The sequence below is a fragment of the Poecilia formosa genome, unplaced genomic scaffold (genome assembly GCF_000485575.1).
Source record: "Poecilia formosa unplaced genomic scaffold, Poecilia_formosa-5.1.2 Scaffold370, whole genome shotgun sequence".
In the NCBI taxonomy this organism is placed as follows: Eukaryota; Metazoa; Chordata; class Actinopteri; order Cyprinodontiformes; family Poeciliidae; genus Poecilia; species Poecilia formosa.
The window spans coordinates 318,650-338,273 of NW_006800309.1; the positions used below are offsets into that span (position 1 = coordinate 318,650).

At 38.8% G+C, this 19,624-nt stretch overlaps 2 protein-coding genes across 7 annotated transcripts in view; one reads left to right on the forward strand and one right to left on the reverse strand.

Moving 5' to 3' along the window:
* Positions 1–2,010, reverse strand: part of LOC103154006 (helicase ARIP4-like) — a 59,215-nt gene extending 57,205 nt beyond the window's left edge. Inside the window, exon 1 of one of the 2 annotated variants that reach the window (XM_007575133.2) lies at positions 1,873–2,010. The gene's annotated coding sequence lies outside the window, so the exon portion shown is untranslated. The remainder of the gene's footprint in view (positions 1–1,872) is intronic. The other variant, XM_007575134.2, reaches the window with a different exon arrangement.
* A 10,304-nt stretch (positions 2,011–12,314) lies between these two features.
* bsna (bassoon presynaptic cytomatrix protein a) overlaps positions 12,315–19,624 on the forward strand; it is a 118,466-nt gene continuing 111,156 nt past the window's right edge. For 2 of the 5 annotated variants that reach the window (XR_001659074.1, XR_001659075.1), the window contains exon 1: positions 12,316–13,078. Coding sequence is in view for 1 of the 5 variants with exons in the window: in XM_007575138.2 (XP_007575200.2) it covers positions 12,900–13,078 (179 nt within the window). In the remaining 4 variants the exon portion in view is untranslated. Of the gene's footprint in view, positions 13,079–19,624 lie in introns of all 5 variants that reach the window. The other 3 variants (XR_001659076.1, XR_001659077.1, XM_007575138.2) reach the window with 2 other exon arrangements.

Below are 19,624 nucleotides of genomic sequence, written 5' to 3' on the forward strand. Positions count from 1 at the left end.
AGGAAACTACACCCACAGATTTAAATAGAAGTCAAAGCAACCTCTTTTGGGTAACGATATTTTTACTAAAAAGAGAGGGAAAAAAAGAAGTAAATCCCCATCTCAAAGATGCTTTACATGCATCTTTGAGATGCATGTAAAGCATCTCAAAGATCAAGTCTGTCATACATCAAAGTCAGATTGATCCGTTTTTGTCCCCAACAGAGCAATTCACTCTGCAGGTTTACAAAGTTTCTAAAAGTATAATTGGAGGACATACTGACCACTTTTCCTCACTTTGCTACATTCTCTAACTGTTCTCCAATTTTGCATTATTTGCTGCTATTACAGCATTTCTCTTGATATAATCTCTGTTTTTCTCTCACACAAAAAAAATCATATTTTTTTAATACATTCACATGTCATGCAGACATTGATGTAAAAGTCTTTGTAAACTTTAATATCTGTGATTCATATTTACTGGCCACCAGGATATTGTTGTTACAACCTGAATTTACTTTCCAGTCGTACTAAAGCTCTGACCAGCATCCACCAACTCCCTGCTAGCAGGTCAAAGTGACACTGCAGCTGAGTTAGGATTCAAAGAGCTGGCAAAGCAGATCTAATTATGTTTTTCTCTTAAAATTTCTTTTAGTGAAGGATGTCTGGGGCTACATTTTAAAAATAATTTGTTTTGAAAGAGTTCGCTCGACCTTAGACAACGAGATTAGATTCTGCCTGTGAATATAGGTTTGACATTTAAATAATTGAATTAGAAATTTCAAACTTGGTCTAAAGCAGAACCTCAAATTGAATTTGCAGTCAACTAATCGTTGCCAAAAAAAAAAAAGACAGCAGATGTAACTTGCATTAGGTATAGCAAAAAGGAATAAACTAAATACGTCACAGAATGCCAAATTTAAAATAATGCTTAAACTTAAGTATGATATATGGAACTGTATACATTTCTATAAAACCCACCAGATGGGTCTGTCACTAAACACATTCTCTTAACTACCATTTTCATTAACTCTAACAAGAACACTTCTTCTCCACAAATATAATCGGTAAACACTGCAAATGTCCACATCCCAATTAGCATATCACATCTGCATTTGACCTGATGATGTACATGAAGATGAGTTAAACAGACAGCCATTGTCAAAGATCAGCAGAATAAAAAGTACAAGGCATAACGCAAACATAACTGATCACTCAGTTAATGTTGAAATTTGCTGCAACAAATGTTTCTGCTACAACTTTGTTGGCACAGAATCACTCTGAATACGTGGATACTTGATTCATGGACAACTTAAATTTTTGGAGAAGCTCAGCTTAGTGGTGTGTAATTCCACCTGACTGTGGTGTCTTCAGACCAGTAGTTTAGCAGGTTGCTTCCAATACAGGGGCAGCATTGTGATACTGAGCAGCTCCATCTGTGAGCCCCCTGATCTCTCACCTCTGGACTTCCCTGAAACTAGACCCACTCATTCCAAGGCTACTGCAAGCATGCAAGTTCATATATATATATATATATATATATGGTGAGACGTCACGGTAAAATGTACTTGGTTTTCGGTTTAACCTTCCTGGACAACTCTCATCTGCGAGGACGTTTAACCCTGCAGATGTGTCACCGCTGGCAGATGGTGTCACACAACAACAAAAGCCGCGCGCTTCTGCTCGTTTCATAACACGGAAGGAGGCTTTAACGCAGCAATGCAGACCGCAGGAAGGAAGAGAAGGTGCGCAAGTGCAGAATGCCTTCCATACTTCCATTGTGTGTGGTGGGGGGGCAGCACTTCATAACCATCCGCACTCTCACACCAACACAGAAATGTAGTTTTAAAGGGATTCAAAGCAACAAATAAGCAGCCGCTCTGAGTGTCTCACCTTCCGTCCGCGCTTCTGCCGTCAATTCCTTCAAGTTTAAAGAAAAATACAAGAAGCTTAAAGCAGTAATGAGATGCAGGGAGGGCTTGGCCGCTTTCACTGATTCACCGGTTTCTGCCTGAAAAGAGGAGGGTCGCTCCTGCCGCCGTGCACGCGCCCTGCTCACAACATTACGAAAGTCCCGGAAGTGCACGAGCATCCAAACTGTTGTGGGTTTTTCTCGCGCTGCATGACAGTGACGAGGCGAAACACAGAGATCATTTAACTGCCGCTAAAACCAACAGAGATGGGTATGTATACCCAAAACTGCACTCAAGTAAGAGTGGCGTTACTTCCAAATAATATCACTAAAGTATAATTAAAACCATGTCCACTGAAAATTTACTCAAGGAGGAAGATTGTTCATGTCAGAGCTGTTTGATTTAATCAGACACAATTCTTAAATAATGTGCACATGACTTTTAAATAATAAAACAAAAATCAAGTAAATTAACTAGCATCTTTACAGAGCAGTGAAACTAAATGTTGAAGTCGATTTAAAACTTTTTGTTTTTTTTTTTTTAAAGTTATTCAACCAAATGTTACTTGTCGTACCCACCTTTAACAATAAATTGCAAAGTTTAGGTTTCAGATTTACTGTGAATAAACTATTGCATTTTACACTATAACCTGATCAAGAAAATTCCAGCAAATTTACTTGAAAGTAAATATTCTTATATTTAATCATCTGGCGTTACTACTTTGCAACTCTATTGTGTGCAGGTTGTGATAACCGTTGTATGACACAATTGGATAAACTGCACCTTTTAGTATAACCGGATTATTTTTATTTATAGTTATGCTTTCTTTCTGGCCAGAAAAGGGTGAAACATAGTGTTACGTAACACTTTTTTTACTTGACAGTAATATGGTACCATATTACCATATTAATGGTCAATATAATATGACAGTATTATATACTGTCATATATAATGACATATTACTGTCAAGTATTACTGTCAAGTAATATGGTACCATATTACCATATTAATGGTCAATATAATACTGTCATATTATATTGACCATTAATATGGTACCATATTACTGTCAAGTAAAAAAAAAAAAAAGTCCTTCACATATTTTAAAAAAAATAAGGATTGTTGACAGTATTTAATCGCTGAAAAATCCAAGGACGGTTTAACATCTTGCGTTGTAAAACAAGTGAGCGGGTGAAATCTTTCCAGAAGCCCTGGGATGGGGCACTCTGTTGCTCGTTCAAACTCTGCCCTCTATTGGCTAAATGTGGACATAGCAGCGGTTTTCACCTGAGTCATTCATCAAGACAGACAAGTCCTTTCATTTTTTTTTTCTGTATGTGTAAAGATTTTCATGTGTAGTCAGTCCCAAGAACATGTTACTCTGCATGAAAGAATAAACTTATTCCTTAAAGGAAAAGTAACTAGTAGAACTAATTACATATTGGTTTGCATGTAAAGTTTTTTACTGTTTGAATTATATTATAAAATGTATTCTTGCTAGGAAAGAAGACCTGGTTGATTTTGCAGCAGATGTGCTCTGGTGGGTATTTTATGGCATTTTTTCAATCTGCTGTGTTTTATTTTAATTGTTGTTGTTCTTTGTTAGTGGAAAAGCTCTTCCAGGAACTAGACAGTATCTGGAAATCAATCCAATTCATGGAAGCTCTTCCAGATCTGCCAATTTCCCTATAACTGAAGGGGCAATGTACAGGGCAATGGATATTTTTTTTTAAATCACTGACCACCTGAAAATGATTCAACCCCTTCTGCAAATTAGGTTTATTGGGAAAACGGACCTAATTATTTTAAGTTTAAAATAATTATTGCCATGCATCAAGCTGTGTAATAAGAATAATTTAAATTCCTCCACATGACAACTGGAAGTGTCAAAAATAATTTAACACAAAATGCCACTTTTAGTGACTGCTGTAGTGTCAATGACGAGCACCATTAGCACTCCGTAGAGCTTCCTCTTGCTCTTATGACCTGTTGTAATTAACCAACAATAGGACACAAGCCTCTAGCAGTGTTTTGAGGAATCTTAGCCAGAGGCCTGGATTTGAGAAACACAAGCATAAAAACATCATTAAAAGGTCATTTTTGGTCACATTGTGTTCATTGTTAACACTAGATGGCGCCATTCACCATGTAAAACTGGTGCTACAGTTAAAACTGGAACAGAGACAGTTACAAAGAATCTGGCTGCTTGTTCAGTGTTCCGGTACTTAAGTACAATTGATCCACGATGTAGTTCCTCAAAACGCAGAAAGGTTACTTCTGCAAATCTGTGTCAGATTAATGATTGTTTATCACTGATTTCACAGGTTTATTTTAATAACTGGAAGTTCTCTCCAACCTGCTTCTTTGTTAGAATAATGTCAGACACAGTGTATTGTTTTTTAGTTTGTTAAAAAAAGAGTATACAGCCAATGTGGTTTGAATGTACACAAACCTAATCATGCTATTTAAAGAAAATAATGTTTTACAGCTGCCGTTATCCAAGATGTGTCAGATCATTATAAATATTTCAACCAAATGCTAAAAGATTGTGCTGACCATGATAAACACACCATGTGCGCTAAAGAAACAGCTCAGAAGATTTTATTAAAATATTAATGAATCAATATAAAACGAGTCTGACTTTCTGAATTGAGTGACTTTTACACAATATTCACATTTCCTTATATATACCCGTGTAGCTGGGTGGTATGGATAAAAAAAAAGTCACAATATATATATTTTTGGTGTGTGGAGCAATTTCAACATTTATCAGAACACAGTTCTGAGACTAATCATCCAGTTTCTAAGGAAGCTTCAGCTTTCATATAAACTGAAACACCAACATAAAGTTATTATTGATTACTAATAACTAACCACCTTTAAAATGTAAAACTTGCCATGATCTAAACACAATTCGCTTTAACATAGTTAGACATTATGGACTCGAAACAAAAACATTTCTCATTGCATATTAAAGTCTACCTTTACCATGGATTTTGTCAGAATCTGTTTCTTAACACAAAACTGGATTTGTTTTGTTGCTTGGCATTAGCTGCACTTCAGAATGGCTGACTGCCCTCTTAAAGGTGATTTATTGAGGGTTTGACGTGACAACTTGAAGAGTGACGCAGCAGGCAGTGGCGAGGTCACGCCCCCTCCGCGCTCTGGAAACAGGTGGGTGGAGGCAGCAACCAGGTATTTTTGAAGTGGGTGGATGATAAGTTGTGGCCGACCCAGCCTTGCGCAGCAGGAGCTGCTTTTGTAACTAAGAACTCAGGTTTTCCTTTCCTCTGATTACACGAGACAAGGTAGGAAAGTAGGCGTAGTGTAATTAAATGAGAATACAGACTGATTGGATTGCCACTGGGTGTATTTTATTTGGTGTTTCAGTTTCAGAATTTTATAATCGCACCTTCTTAAGCACAGCAATTTCCTTTGGGCTCATTAAATGCTGCAAACGCGGGTTTTCCACTATAGCAGAGCATCTCGAACGCATGAAAAGGTTCAATTATGTGTGAATTGATTAAACCTGTGTGTGTGTGTGTGTGTGTGTGTGTGTGTGTGTGTGTGTGTGTGGTTGGAGCAGCGGGTGGAATCACGTGTTCCAATTCATCACTTATCAGCTCTGCCATATGTTGCTTCACAGAGAAGCTGAGTCTTTTTGAGACGTCTAATAACGAATCCGACACAAGCAGTAACCTGATAAACCTGCTATGTTTCCCATAAGAGTGCTTAGGCAATCATTTTACCCAGAAATTCATTAGGAGATGTTTTCACACTGCTTCATTTATATGTAGAAGAAATTATGTTTTCATTGTCTGTAAAACGTTATGTTGTTATTCACACTACGTCCCCCATCGGCTCGCTAACAAGGACGAGCATTAAAAAGCCGCCACCGGTAAATGATGTTATGGCGTGTCTTGTAACTGAGTTTATGTTTTTGCATTTTGTTTCTCTTCTTTTCAGGATCATCTGTTGCTCTGCCTTTTAGAGGGAAAAAAGGCGAAAAGATAAAAACGAGTCTTGCCAGGATGCTTGTTGCTCTACATGCTGTACGACGTCTGATTGATCTTTTCAAAGCTTTTTCTCAATTTTAACGCAGCATATTTCCTTTACAGTTAAACTGAAAAGTGGTTACAATACGTTGTTGAACACCTATTTGTTTCCCAGGTCCTTGTGTCATTTAATAAAAAAAAAAGTTAAACTAATTCTCTATAATTGATGGTGAATGTGGAATGAATTGTAGGCTTGAATCAAATGGTGTTTCAACTACATGTTACTTTAAAATGTCCCACTTATGCCACCGTAGGTAGGTTGTGGTAGCTTCCCGACACTGAAAGATGTAAGCTCGGACTCCAGATCAGTTTCAAACCAAATTCAATAACCAAGTTAATAATAATAGAAAAAAGATCTTCTAATTTTAGGTTTCCCATTATTTTCTTCCCTCTCTCGGCTCTGCTGTAGGACGTGCTGGGTCGCTGCCCGAGCAGAATGCTGACGAGGAGCGAAATCTTTCCCGTCACGCACATTACAGTAATTAACTCTGCATTCAGAGGATGAAAAGGGGAGTGCGGCTCTTTTGTGAGTTATGGAGAGAAGCATGAAGTTACAGAACTGATGAAACAGCTTATTACACTCACTCCTTAGCATGCAAAGGAGCAAACACTGCAGGGTTCGCTCCTGTCATCTGTGGCGCTTCCACTCGAAATAAAGGAGAACAATAAAATCTCTTTTGTTTCGATGAGTAAAATTCTATTTGCGGCGGCTTTGATGGTACAGAACAATGACTAAACGACTGAGAAAGGAGAATAGATTCGAGAAAAGGATGAGACACAAACAGCCTTCTCTCTTTCCGCCAACATACTTTCCTTTTTACAAGTCCATTTATTTCTAACATCTCTCTTGACTAGAGAAGAACGAAATACGCTGCAGTGCACGGACTGCAAACACAGAGCTGTGATGGGAAGAAGAAAAACAACCTAAAGCTTCCAGTGTTATTCCACTGAACACAATAAAACCTTTGTGCAAGGCACGCTGAAGAACAGACGCACCTGAATCCTGACCTGATCTCCTCCAGCTTCGTTTTAAACCCTGTGTGTTTTAGGTAAACAACACTGACTGTGCTGAGACAGTCAGTCCTGCACTAAGAAATAGGAGGGATATAGATTTAACTGATAACTAATATTTATTTATTATTATTTTTCAATCATCTACAAGAACCTTGTATATAATTCATGTCACTGTCACAGTTAGACCAGATTATAATACTCTGCTAGGTTTTCTTAGTTGAAAATTTTGTCAAGAAATCTCAAACCAACAAAACAATCAACACACGTACAAAATTAAAAACGGTGAATCAACAACAAAGACTTATTTGAACAGCTGGTAACATTTTGGTGATGAAGTTTCAAGTTTTACCTCATGTTTGTAGGATAAATAAAGCTACACTGAAACCCTGTTGTGTGTGTGTGTGTGTGTGTGTGTTAGATGCCCTTTGGAGCACAGTGTTTAACTTTTGATCGAAGTCGTTCTGTTTTGTATTTCTCAAAGTGACCGGTTTTATTTGTAATCTTCTGCAGTGGCATTGATCAGTATTTCTTCAGATTTGCTGATGGTGTTTTAAATTCTGTCGATGAATTTTAAGCTGCTTTTCCTCTCGTTTTTATTAAATCTCCAGGACATTTTTTCAGGGGAATGTTTGTGACTCATGAATGATTCAGGAACAGAAAAAAAGCTTCTGAGCTCGAGGGATGGACAAGCGTTCGATCCGCATAAAATTAGGCAACAAACAAACAAACAAACAAACAAACCAAAAGCTGCAGGGTTAAATACAATCCAGTTTTCATGATTTTCCTTGAAAAGTTGTAGGTCTAAAATGGACCAATCCAGATTTGTGTTACTTTAATGCAACAGGGTTTGACCCAACATAATTTAACTTTCCAAGAAAAAAAGATTGAAAAGAATAGCCTCATAACCTTTTGATTCATTAATTCTAAAATAATATTATGCTGAAATGTGTCATTTTAACCATGTCATCTTCTATACCAGTTGGTGTTGGGGTGTCTTTACTGGTCATCCAGAAAGCTGGGATTTTGAGCTTATTATAAATTCATCAGAAACATTCATGCCAAAACTTAAATTATTAATAAATATATCTTCTAAGTTTGTCTACACTGACTTTATGTTGAACATAGTTTTGGCTAAATACCTGACAGGCAGAAGGCTATATGAACAAATTCAACCTCAAAATTACTTAAAATGTGTGTCATTTACAACAGTCCCTCCAATTACACCTGATGCTGGGGAGCTTCACAGCTGCCATGGCAACAGACTTACATTTTACCTAAGTTCCCCAGAGTCCGTTTCCCCCACAGAGGACACCGAGTCTGGATTTTAGGAAAACCTTCTTCCACCAATCATTATCTTCAGGCCACCTTCCCATTTATCATTTCTTAAAGACATCTTTTCAGATAGTTTATCTGCTGTAGCCGTTGTTTTTCTTGGGTGTAACACTTTTTCTCTCTGTCCACTTCTCAAACTCACATTCCACCTCATAATTGATCAAGCCAAAGGACTGGGGGAAAAAAGAAGATTGAAAATACACAACATAGCACTGAAAAAAGCTCCAGAAAGTCAGGAGATAAAAGTAAAAAATAAGTCTGTTTGTAAATACTTAAAAAAAAAGTTTTAATGTTGCTCGAGTCATTTTTTCCCCCACCAGGTTACAGATGATTCCCACCTAATAAACAAAGTTGTACTTTGGCAGATTAAATGGCTTTGTGGTCTCTTAACCTATGAAATGTCAGAAGGCAGTTGTGTTGTTAGTGCGTTCTGCCTTGTTGCAAGCAAAGTGTGAGATATGCTGCTAGGAGACAAACGACGTGGGTACTTCCCTCTGCCGCTACATCTGGACTCAGGCAGGCCAAGTACTGATTTAGGTCCACCCTGCCCATCACTCATTCAATCATCAATACACAGCTGACCAATAGGGTTTCCCTGCCCTGGGCTATTGCTTGGAGCGAATTGGAGTGCTGGCACATTGCTCCCTTTAATCTCTTTAAGTATTTGCTCCCACAGTCACATCAATGAGCCAGTCTGACAAAGCCATCAGTTCTGGAGTTGCAGATTTTCCTGAGCAGCCAGGACTCTGTTGGATCGGGAAACCCTGCATTGGCTTTAGAGACTATTTGTTGGTTTCAATGATTCATTCGCCACTCAATGATGGCGAATTTAAAAAGGCAGCTTGGACTCCTGCCACTGGAGCCTGTTGCTGGGGAAATGGGAAATGTTGCCAACGGTTCCTCGGAAAAGTATTTACGCCCATTCAACTTTCTGACATATTTTCAAGTTACATCAAGAAATCCAAGTGTATTCCTTCCACTTCAAAATGATGGGCTACTTTGCAGATGACATGAAGTTGAAGTTACACAATGTGAAAAGTTTTAAACTTATGAATGCTTTTGCGAGACTCGCTGAAAGCAGAAATATAGATCGGTCATGAAGAAATCGAAATGCTGCCTTTTAATGCAGGCTTTTCAGAATTGCAGCATTTAAGAAACTCAGTTTGGAGAATAAATCCTTTTTATTGCCTTTACAATGACAACTGAGCTTCTCTACATCTTTAAATGTTGTTACATTTTCTCAAGGAAATCTTGAAGTTACTATCTATGTTTCATTTTTTCCTATTTGCAAATGGGGATGTTTCTCAGTCTGAGTAAATACTGAGTTTCCAGGGGCTTGTCAAACCAAAACAAGTCATGGTTTCATGCAAGACAAAAAAATAAATCTAATAAAAGACAAGTATGGACCCTGTCAGGCTCCAAACTGATATAACATGAGCAATAATTAATTCAGTTCTCCAATGGAGTCAAAATGCTCATAATTGTGATCATAAAATGTATTTATTTTATGGTAAATATGCTAAATTTGTTGATCTCTACAACTTTGAGATTTTTTTCTTGGAGTTGGACATTTACAGCTGGTTGTTTAATGACTCTGTTGTACAATCTTTTCAAAATCACAGATGTGAGGTGGCTTGTTCTGATTTTCTTTTTTGTACGATGAAAAAACAAATTGAGGTAGAATATACACACTACCAGCAAACAAATCTAAACATATTACAGTTCATGTAGACTAATTTATTTTTAACGTTTTTGTTGTTGAGCCTGTAAAGATTATGCTCTCTTTTTTATTGTCTCTGTTGCAAAACCTTTTGCTCAACACTCAACTTGTCAAATCACAACTTCACAGCTTATTATTGCAGCAGCATCAGTACATAAGTGGGCAAAACAGGCTAAAGGGGGTAAGATTCTGGTTTTTCTTCACATTTGCAGCTGCGCTTTAGCTTCTACCTTCTATTGAAAGAAAAGCTCCACAGTATACAGGCTGTGGCTGGCAGGGTTTCATTCATCACTATAAAGTCTCGCCTCAGAGGGAAACACTTGGCAGTGAAACAGAGAGCAGACCTTCCTTCCTTACATCGACTTTGGCTGTGAGATGCCGCCTGGCTGTTATCTTAAGTAGTAGTTTTGTGGCTGAACTGGTCCAATACACGTTTCAATACTTTGTTCTTGCAAAGCGCTCAATTTTACGCTGGTATCCTTACATGTATATAAAACAAAAATTGCCATTTGCAGCTTGTTGTGTTCGTCTTACTTTTTGGAGAGTTCTGACACTGACGCTAGAAGGTATCAGATCAAATGCATAACAGTGGGATGTTTTTCAGTACCTAAACGTTTATCTTTTTTGAATTATAAAAGAAAAGGAAGGTAAAGCAGAGGAGGTTTCACGTATTTGAACATCCCAGTGGGTTCCTCAGAGTCTGGCAGATGAAACCCAAATCACCACAAAAGTTTTTGTCTTGACTTTCAGACTGCTTTGTTCATTTTGTAGTTGTCACAAATCCATTTTACGTGGCAAAACCCCCCAGAAAACATTAAGTTTTAACTTTTTATTTGAAGAGCAAAGGGGGGGAAAGAGGATGTTCTTTAAAAGTTTGAAGACATGGAAGTGGTTTTGAAGACTTACGGTTGATATCTATTGTCTAAGATAAACCAAAGTTATGACTAAAAGGGCAAACGCTACATGACAGAGGAAGCTGAATAAACTTCGCTACGGGGTCAGGTAATTTAAAAATCAACAGAAAGCAGAACAGGCCAAGTGATAAAAATAAAATGAATCAGTTAAGCACCCTAGACTAAGGATCTCGCAATAAATAAATGAAAGCACAAAAAATGCTGAGGGAAAGTAAATGTAGGTCAGGTGTGAAGGGAACAGAAAGTTAAACCGATACACTGACTCTGTGTATAAATCTTAGAATAACTTTTCAGGTTGTACGGATTTCTTAGAATATTTTTTTTTATTATTTATGAATACGCTCACTAATATTAGAGCAAGTTGCAGAGAAGTCGCAACCTTTTTGCAGCCATCAACAAGAGTTTTCCGTAATAACTGCTGGCTATTTAACCTCTCTTCTTAGTTGATCTAATCATGGCTTTAAGATTAGTCTGCAAATATTTTCTATTTGCATGAAAGCCCCTTCCAGAAGGTAAATGTTGGTCTGCTTTAGTCATGATTAAACCAGTTCTGATGTAAGTCTTAGCTCGTTCCCCTCTTTACAAACCCAAACGTGTCCCAGTTTTAACTATTTCAATGTTGACACAAGATGAAATCCAAGAATTTGAAGGATTGCTATGAATGAAAACCAACCAAATTAAACAAATTCTGCCATTTCTGACAAGAAAACTTGTCAAATTTTCAGTCTAAATCATGCTAGTTCCTTGATGATGACTAAAACAATGTGTGGGCTACATCTGGAACTTAGTAATTGATCCAAGTATGTGTTCAAAGTTGAAAAGTCACAATCAAACATTTTAAACATGACTGAAGTTGTACAACTATTCCAATCTGATACGAGAACAATTCAAAAAGGTCATTAATACCACAAAGCTATGACAATCACCAGATGAGTGGAAGTAATCTTCAAACTGGCAACATGACAGATCAATAAAGATAAAAAAAAATACAGTTACTGAAAGGAGCAACAACAGGAAACAGCAGACTCTTAATAGAACCTTGAACTTAATCCTGCAGGCAACAGCAAAGAAAGGCTGTTCCCCATTAGTGTAGAATGTTTTTCCCCTTATTTATGTCTCCAAAGATGTTATAGAACAATGAAAGATGTATTTCTCATCGCTTATTAAAAAGAACTTTTACAAAAACCCAAACCCCTCCAGCAGCCACACCGCCGGGTTCAGATAAAGGCGGAGATCCTGATAAGTAAAAAGCTCCGAGCAGGTGTGTAACACCATGTACTCTCTTCACCCACGTGACGCTTCAGTGCAGTGGACGCCTCTGCGCGTTCGCGTCGCCATCGTGTCCTTCCCTGGGAAAAGACTGACGAGCACGCGCAGCAAGAAGTCGCGCCCGCGAGTTAGTAGTAGTGTCATGATCCATGGCTTATTTCGTCAGTTCACTTTGTGTCAGGCTCATAAACTGCATCTTTGGTGTTTGTTGTACTTGTTTGAGACTTGCATCAGTTCGAAACAGTTAAGGTTTAAAATGGTTTTGGGGAGAATAATTGATGCTCACTAATTACCTCTACTGATGTCTCCCCGGATTTTGCCGCATTTAAGCTTATTTGTTTTTATTTCATTATTTTATTATTTTTCTTCATTCTGGAGTAATCATCAGCAGTGATCTCGCTGTTCCTCGCCTTCTAGCCGCCGTGGCCGTGCGGCACGCTCCCGCCCCTTCGTCAGGATTGAGACTGGTGCTGAAGCTGACGAGAATGAGGATGCGGACGATGATGGCGGTGATGGAGGAGCAGCGCTGAGTTTAGTCGCTGTTTTCTCTTCCCCCCCTTTTTTTCCCCTATTGACATTTTTTTTTTCCATAGTCATTTAAATCAGGGCGTCATAGAAACAAAATAATAATAACAAAAAGCAGAAACGCTGTCGATTTGACCCAGCCTTCCTTCACCTCCCTCCAATCTCCTGAGCTCGGACAGAGATGGGGAACGAAGCGAGCATGGAGGGCGGCGGGGAGCCGGGAGCCGCCGGTATGATGGGGTCGGCTATGCCCGGTGGACCCGGAACAGGACCGGGGCCAGGACAGCATATGAAGCCGGTCAACGGGGCAGCTGCCGGGGGAGGAATGGGAGTCGGAGGCCCTGGCATGGGGATGGCAAGGTAGGAGCAGCAGGACTGGCGTTGCTCGGGGTGGCTGGAGTGCAGGGTGGCACTGTGTGTAGCGTTTTATCCAGCACGGAAATGCTTCACAGAAAACGGACGAAAACATGACATTTGATTTGGAGACGGTGTCGGGATTAACGAGATGTTACGCAGACACCCCCTTTTCGCTCGCGTAAGATTTGGAAAAAGAAATGATGGTGCGTTCTTATCGGGAGAGGGCTGAAATGAAAAACCAGAGCGCTGTCCCCGGTGCTGAAACGCTACAAGCAGCACTACTGGGTCAAAACTGTTTATTTCAGCACGCAATTCTGTTTACAGAATGGGGTTAATTCCGCATGGGAAGGTGGCTTACAACCACCATGTTGGTTAGCAGAAAGCCTGCAGGGTCCTGCTTTGGTTACGGATTGAAATGATTTGATTCCGCGGTGTCATGTGCTGTAATAGTATTTCCTCCCTCCTTGGCTCAGCGGCGTAGTGCGTTGCACTAGCAGTTATTTGAAGACCGTGCCATTATAACTACGTATCATTATTATGGGGTCATTTTAAAAGCTTCATTGTAACCATGTCATTAATTAAAGTGACAGGAGCTTCGTTTTTTTTATGCTGAAGATGGGATGCAGCTGGATGCTCGAAGCGCCTCCTCACGTGTTTCCGCATGGATGAGGGGGTTTAGTGTGAATGCGTGAGTGTGTGTGTGTGTGTTTATGTGCAAGTGCGTGCCTCTGCTTTTTTTAGTCATGTAGGCGTACATTTGATTTGCAGAGTTAGCATCCTATGAAAATGTCAGTGTTTATTGACTTACAGTGATATCAAGTCTGACAAAAAAAAAAAAAAAAAAAAAAAGACAATGGTTATTCCCATACCGTACCGTACCGTACGGTATCTGTGGTATCGTATACCATACACACCATACTGTAATCAACCGTACCATCCCATTAACCATTTGTAAGACCAAACGTTGACACTGATCAGGAATCTAAGGAACCTATTCTCCTACCTGCACATTTCCAAAACATGTGGAGCATGTTTATTGTTCAGTCAGTACAACTAGAATGTGTAACGACTAAAAAAAAGCTGCAATAAGCCAATGCATCACTTATTCCTGTTACAAAATGCTTTGTCAACACCTGCCTAGAGCTGTTAACGGGCTATAAAAGAACAGTTTCAGTCCGAAGCATCTAAAGCTTTACAACATAAGCCATATGCCATGCAAAGCTTAGTCTTTCAGTCTTTTGCTCCCAGGTTATATGGGACCTACACACCAGTCAGCCATGGCATGGCATTCCACTTGCCTAAGGTAGAAATGCGTGTGTTTTTTTGGGGGGATTCAAAATTAACCAAAACAAGAATAAGCATGTGAACGTGAGATGATTGTTGTTGTTGGGTGTCTAAGCTCCACAGATTGTGAGCAGAGTTTCAGGGAATGTTCAACCTGATTCTCAAAGACGCCATTGGATTCATTCAGATGAGAATTTCAACAGTTTGTCAAGGACCGCAGCTTGTCAAGCCCTTTCTAACCAGTCATTGTGGTTTAAATTAACCATAAAGTATATAAAGTATGCAGGTATTCTCTGCCAGACATTGCATTGTTATGACTAATATAAAAATTAGAATGTTTCATTTTACATTAAATGATAGAAGCTTTCCCCCAGATGCCATATTACAAATTTAATTGCAAACTAATACTTAATACGCCAGTTAAACCAAAAACACCACACTTGCTTGAGTACAAGCAGAAACAAAGCTAACAAAAGTCTTTACTTGCAATAAGTGACTTCAGAAGAACATTCGATGTAGAAATGCAAATAAACTTGCATTTTAAATGTCACCAGTGACATCAGATGACAGGGACATCTCTCTTGGGGGTAACACCTGAAAGAGAATGAGCAAAATGTAACATGCTGTTGCACACAGAGCAGAACAACTCATCTTCCATTCCTCATTCATATGCTGTCTCTGCAAACAGAAACCCAGAAACCCAATCAGGATGGAGTTATTTGCAGGATTTCTGCAGGAATGGGGCTGCAGCTGGTCAACATGCACCAGTGCCAGTACATGCAAACTATATTCAAGACGCACCCTGGGATTCATTCATTCATTCATTCATTCATTCGTCCATAGGAGGGAATCACTGAGATGCCAGTGCCTATCCATTATTACATAACACAGAAACTTGCGAAGCAGATGACAGCTTCAACTATCTGCCTATAACCAACAACAGTATGGAGCCGGCTCCGGTTCTAGTTATTATCCTGGATGACAGGATTGCCTGTCCTCATCAGTCTTGTGATTTTTATTTTTTTTTAATTTTGGTCTTTTTTTCCCCCCATACACTCTGGCATTTTAACTCATCCTGAGTTATAAAAAAAAAATAAGATGATAGTTTTTGTAGCATGCTGCTCCTCACATTAACTATTTATACCAGCATAATGAGAGGCCATGTGAACAGATTGAATCACGTGGAGAGCGTGTTTGCTCACCACCCGCCCATTTCTCTCTCTGGTTCTCACACACACTCTGCCGCCCTCCTCCGAGCTGCTCTGCCTCACTGCCTGCTCACATCAACCCTCTCTCTCTCTCTCTCTCTCTCTCTCTCTCTCCTGCATACGTACATGCATCGGTTCTCTCCTCTTCCAGTGTGTGTTCGTCTTTTTGTGTGCCACTCTGTGTAATTTGCTCAGCCTTTGAATGGATATTCTCGTATCCTTCCACTTTTTTTTTTTTTTTGTAAATGTCTGGCTAGATGATTTAAAAAAAAAAATATAATCTAGCCTTGTTGTTTTCCGAACTTCTTTATCTTAATTTTCATTTCCTTGTTAAACCACATCATTTATAACACAAATCAGGAGTTATTATGTGACAGTGTTGAAAGCTAGCATACATATGTCATTAAAATAGGCAAAACAGCAGTGTGTTTATATATTTCTGTTATTTTTCTACACTGAAAATCTCAATGAAGATCCACTCTGTTTAGAAATAATAAAGTTAATGTTGAAGCAGATTTTTAAAAGGCGATATTTGATAACAACACTGCAGACATGGCTCGCAAAAGTAGACACAACCCTTTAACTTTTTCGTACTTTGTTGCGATAAAATCACAAATGTTTGTTTGTTTTTATTTATTTGTTTTATTATATATGATGTGATAGATCATGGAAGGAGAATAAACAATGTGATTTTGAATTACAAGAATTAGATGGGCTCTAAAAATCTTTTACAAATGATCTGGAAAACGTAGTGTTTTTATGCCATTTTCCACTGCCGTTAAGTATTTTAGGGTATGTTAATAATCTTTTTTCACACAAAAAACTGGACGTTTGTTTGCAAAAGGTGAAAGATGCCAGGGCTGTGAATATTTTCCTCAACTGATTCCAACATTAAATCACCTGTCTTGTGTTTCTAGGACTGTCTCTTTAAGGATAAAAGTAACATGCATCATCTGAACGAGAGTAGGGTACATTTCTTCTTTTCCCAGTCCAGTTTTCCTACTGAGAACAGCCCAACACGTCACACACTCTCTCTCTCTCTCTCCACATAAAATCTTGCTCTTTTTCCTTTTCCCTTCCTCCCTTCCCTCTTTTCAAACACTGACTTGCAGCCAACAAATGGCTTTGTTTGAGCAATAGGATACAAGCTCTCTTCTGTAAAGGACGGGTGTGTAAAGATAAGAAAAGAGTGAGGGGGGAGACCGGGAAGCAGGGAGAGAGTTGAATAAGGTGAAAGGGTCGAGAGAAAGGAGTGAGAGGAAGCTGGTGGAAGCAGATGGAGATAAGAGCCACAGTGATACAAGCAGGAGAGGGAGTCTGATGCGATGATAATAATATGTCAGAAGATAAACCGATCTCTTTTGCTTTTGTCTGGAATCGTGTGAAACTGTGAAATTGTAAAATATATAATTAAAAAACTGATTCGATTTGAAAATTCTTTTAAGCATGTCTTCCTGTTTGTCGACTTGGATTTGATTTGAAATTAAGAGGCCCGTCATATGTTCGTTTTTCAGCTGTTGGATAAATTTGTGAGATATTGCTTTATACAGCCACATGTGTGTGTGATTTTTTAAAGTTTCTTCCTTGACTTTTTTTTTGGATTCTAACATATAAAATCAAACATGATACATAAGTAAAGAAAATCTGAATTTGGTTGCAATACTTGGCCAAAATTTAGCTTGAATTGTTTGTTGTTTGTAACTCATTGTAATGAGTCGCAATGATTTGAGTTGAATTTGCTCTGAATTTCATCAAATGTAACTGGACAGAATTAGATAGTAGCAAAAAATAACTAGATTATAGCAACTTCACTGGGAAAATACCATGATAAAAACATAAAAGCTTGAAATTATAAATAGGAATAGTGAATATGTAATAAAGATATAAAAATATAGGCCAAAAAACCCGGAAAAATCTTAGAAAACAAAAGGAAATAAAGACAAGAGGAATTTTAATGTGTTGAAGAAATTATCAGTGCACTGGCTACAAAGGTCTGGACACTGTTAAGTGTTAACCACTAGAAAAAAAAACAACCAAAACATTTAGACTCAGAACAATTGTAAAATGTGAAAAAATATAATTTTTCCTAAACATACTCCTCGAATAAGCCAAGTCCACTGAAGTAGAATAAAAATACTGAAAAATGTGCAACAGTGAAGAGCATTTCAGAAGCAGGCAGGAAGGATTCAGTCCTAAACAATCTATTTAAAAAGAAATTAAAGAACATGAATAACACTGGATTTCTGTTTAACAGCAAGCAGGACTGAATTAAACACAATTGGTCAAAACTGGCTGCTGCCAACATGGCGACAGACAGGAGGAGCTTGGCCTTTTCAATACAGAGTCAATTTGTGTGTGTGTGTCGTTTATACTGAAGTTGCTGAGTTTCATTTTTGTTTTCCTTCTTCTTCTTCATCTGGGTTTAAGCTGTTTGGCCATGGAAATTTTTTTTTTTCACTTTCACTGAAAAGACTCTGCTGAGAGAGGAGGTGATCAAACACGGTGGCACATGTAGACCACGACTTACTTCTAAAACGGTTTAACATTTTTAAACAAGAAAAAGAAGAAGAAGGAAAAAAAAAAGCACGCGTAAAGATTCAAAACGACATGTGGAGTCGATGAAATGGAGACGAAGGGTTGATCTTTCCAGATGGTTCAAAGAAACGAAGGGGAAGAGAAACAGACAGTAATAATCTACAGCACATATGGTGCAGGCAGCACTCTTGCTTTTGCATCATGAATTTGTTACTTACTGGCTCAACTTAAACGAATGCTAATCATCTGATACAGAACAGACTCAAGTGTGTGTGCATGTGAGAACATGAATGTGTGTGTGTGTGTGTGTGTGTGTGTGTGTGTGTGTGTTTTAGGTGGGATTTCTTAACTGTTTTTGCGCCGCTGTGACTCACCTACCGAGTCAGACCAAGGACGGAAATAAAGTGCTTGAGTGTTTCTTTTCTTTTGTGCATTTTCGACACGCTGCACACTCGTGACTAATTTTCACCTTCCAGAGGAGAGGACGTGTGAGAGCCTTTCCCTGTTAAAATATTACGCGTCTACCACTCGCGAGGCGCCAACATCCTGTCAGAGTGATTTTCGCTGGGAATCAACTGCAATTGCTACTGAGGTGTGCTGCTGCTGACATTTCTGCTCAGGGCGACATGATTTTTTTTTTTCTTTTCTTTTTTTTCACACATCAGCAGAAGAACAAGCGCCGCTGTGATTCAGTTTCCAAACTGCTGAATTGACTGATTACAGGCCGTCCCTGTGGCCCTGTGCGGCCGAGATAGAAACTTAAGCTGTTTCATGCTAAACGCACGCAGGCCGCTGCTTCACTCTGAACATTTGGATGAGTGCAGTTGAGCTTTGTGGTTGATCTAACTGCATTTTTTTCTTTTCTTTTTTGTTTCAATTCTTTAAAGTAGCTTAACAAGCTTGATTCAGAGAAAAACACCACAGTGAGACATTGTGCTAAAAATTCAGATTGGCAGCTTTGTAACCTTTCACTTCCCAATAATTCCCTTGGCAGGATTTTTTTTTTATTGCAATGAAATGTGTTGCTTCATATGTTGCCAGCTGTGTGGGTTATTAGAGCATCCGCCATCTGCTGCAAACACAAAGGATTTCAGAGTCTAACCGTCCACTTCATGACATTCAAGATGTTAGGTAAGAAGGCTAATATGATCTCTGAGTTTGCACGGTTTCATCTGATGCGGTTTTAATTAAACTGGGTCTTTGTATTGCAGGGGAAATTGTACTGTTTACTCAGGGTCCATCACAGGGGAGGGACCCCTGTGAATTATTCAGGCATAAGAAGCTCCTAATCTGGACAAATGAAACACAGACAAATTTGCAAACTTACTTCTGCGCAACTTCTTAAAAACCTGATTTTGACGTACTTCGGTCGCTGCAAATAGGATTTGTAGGGCTTATTGCACCGTATTTTGTTTTGAAACTGTTGACTTTCTTTTTGACCAACCTGTGCAATGTGCTGAAATAGTCAGGTGCAAGGAGTGGAAAGTGAATTAGAGAAAAACCTGCAAAAACTCAACCAAAA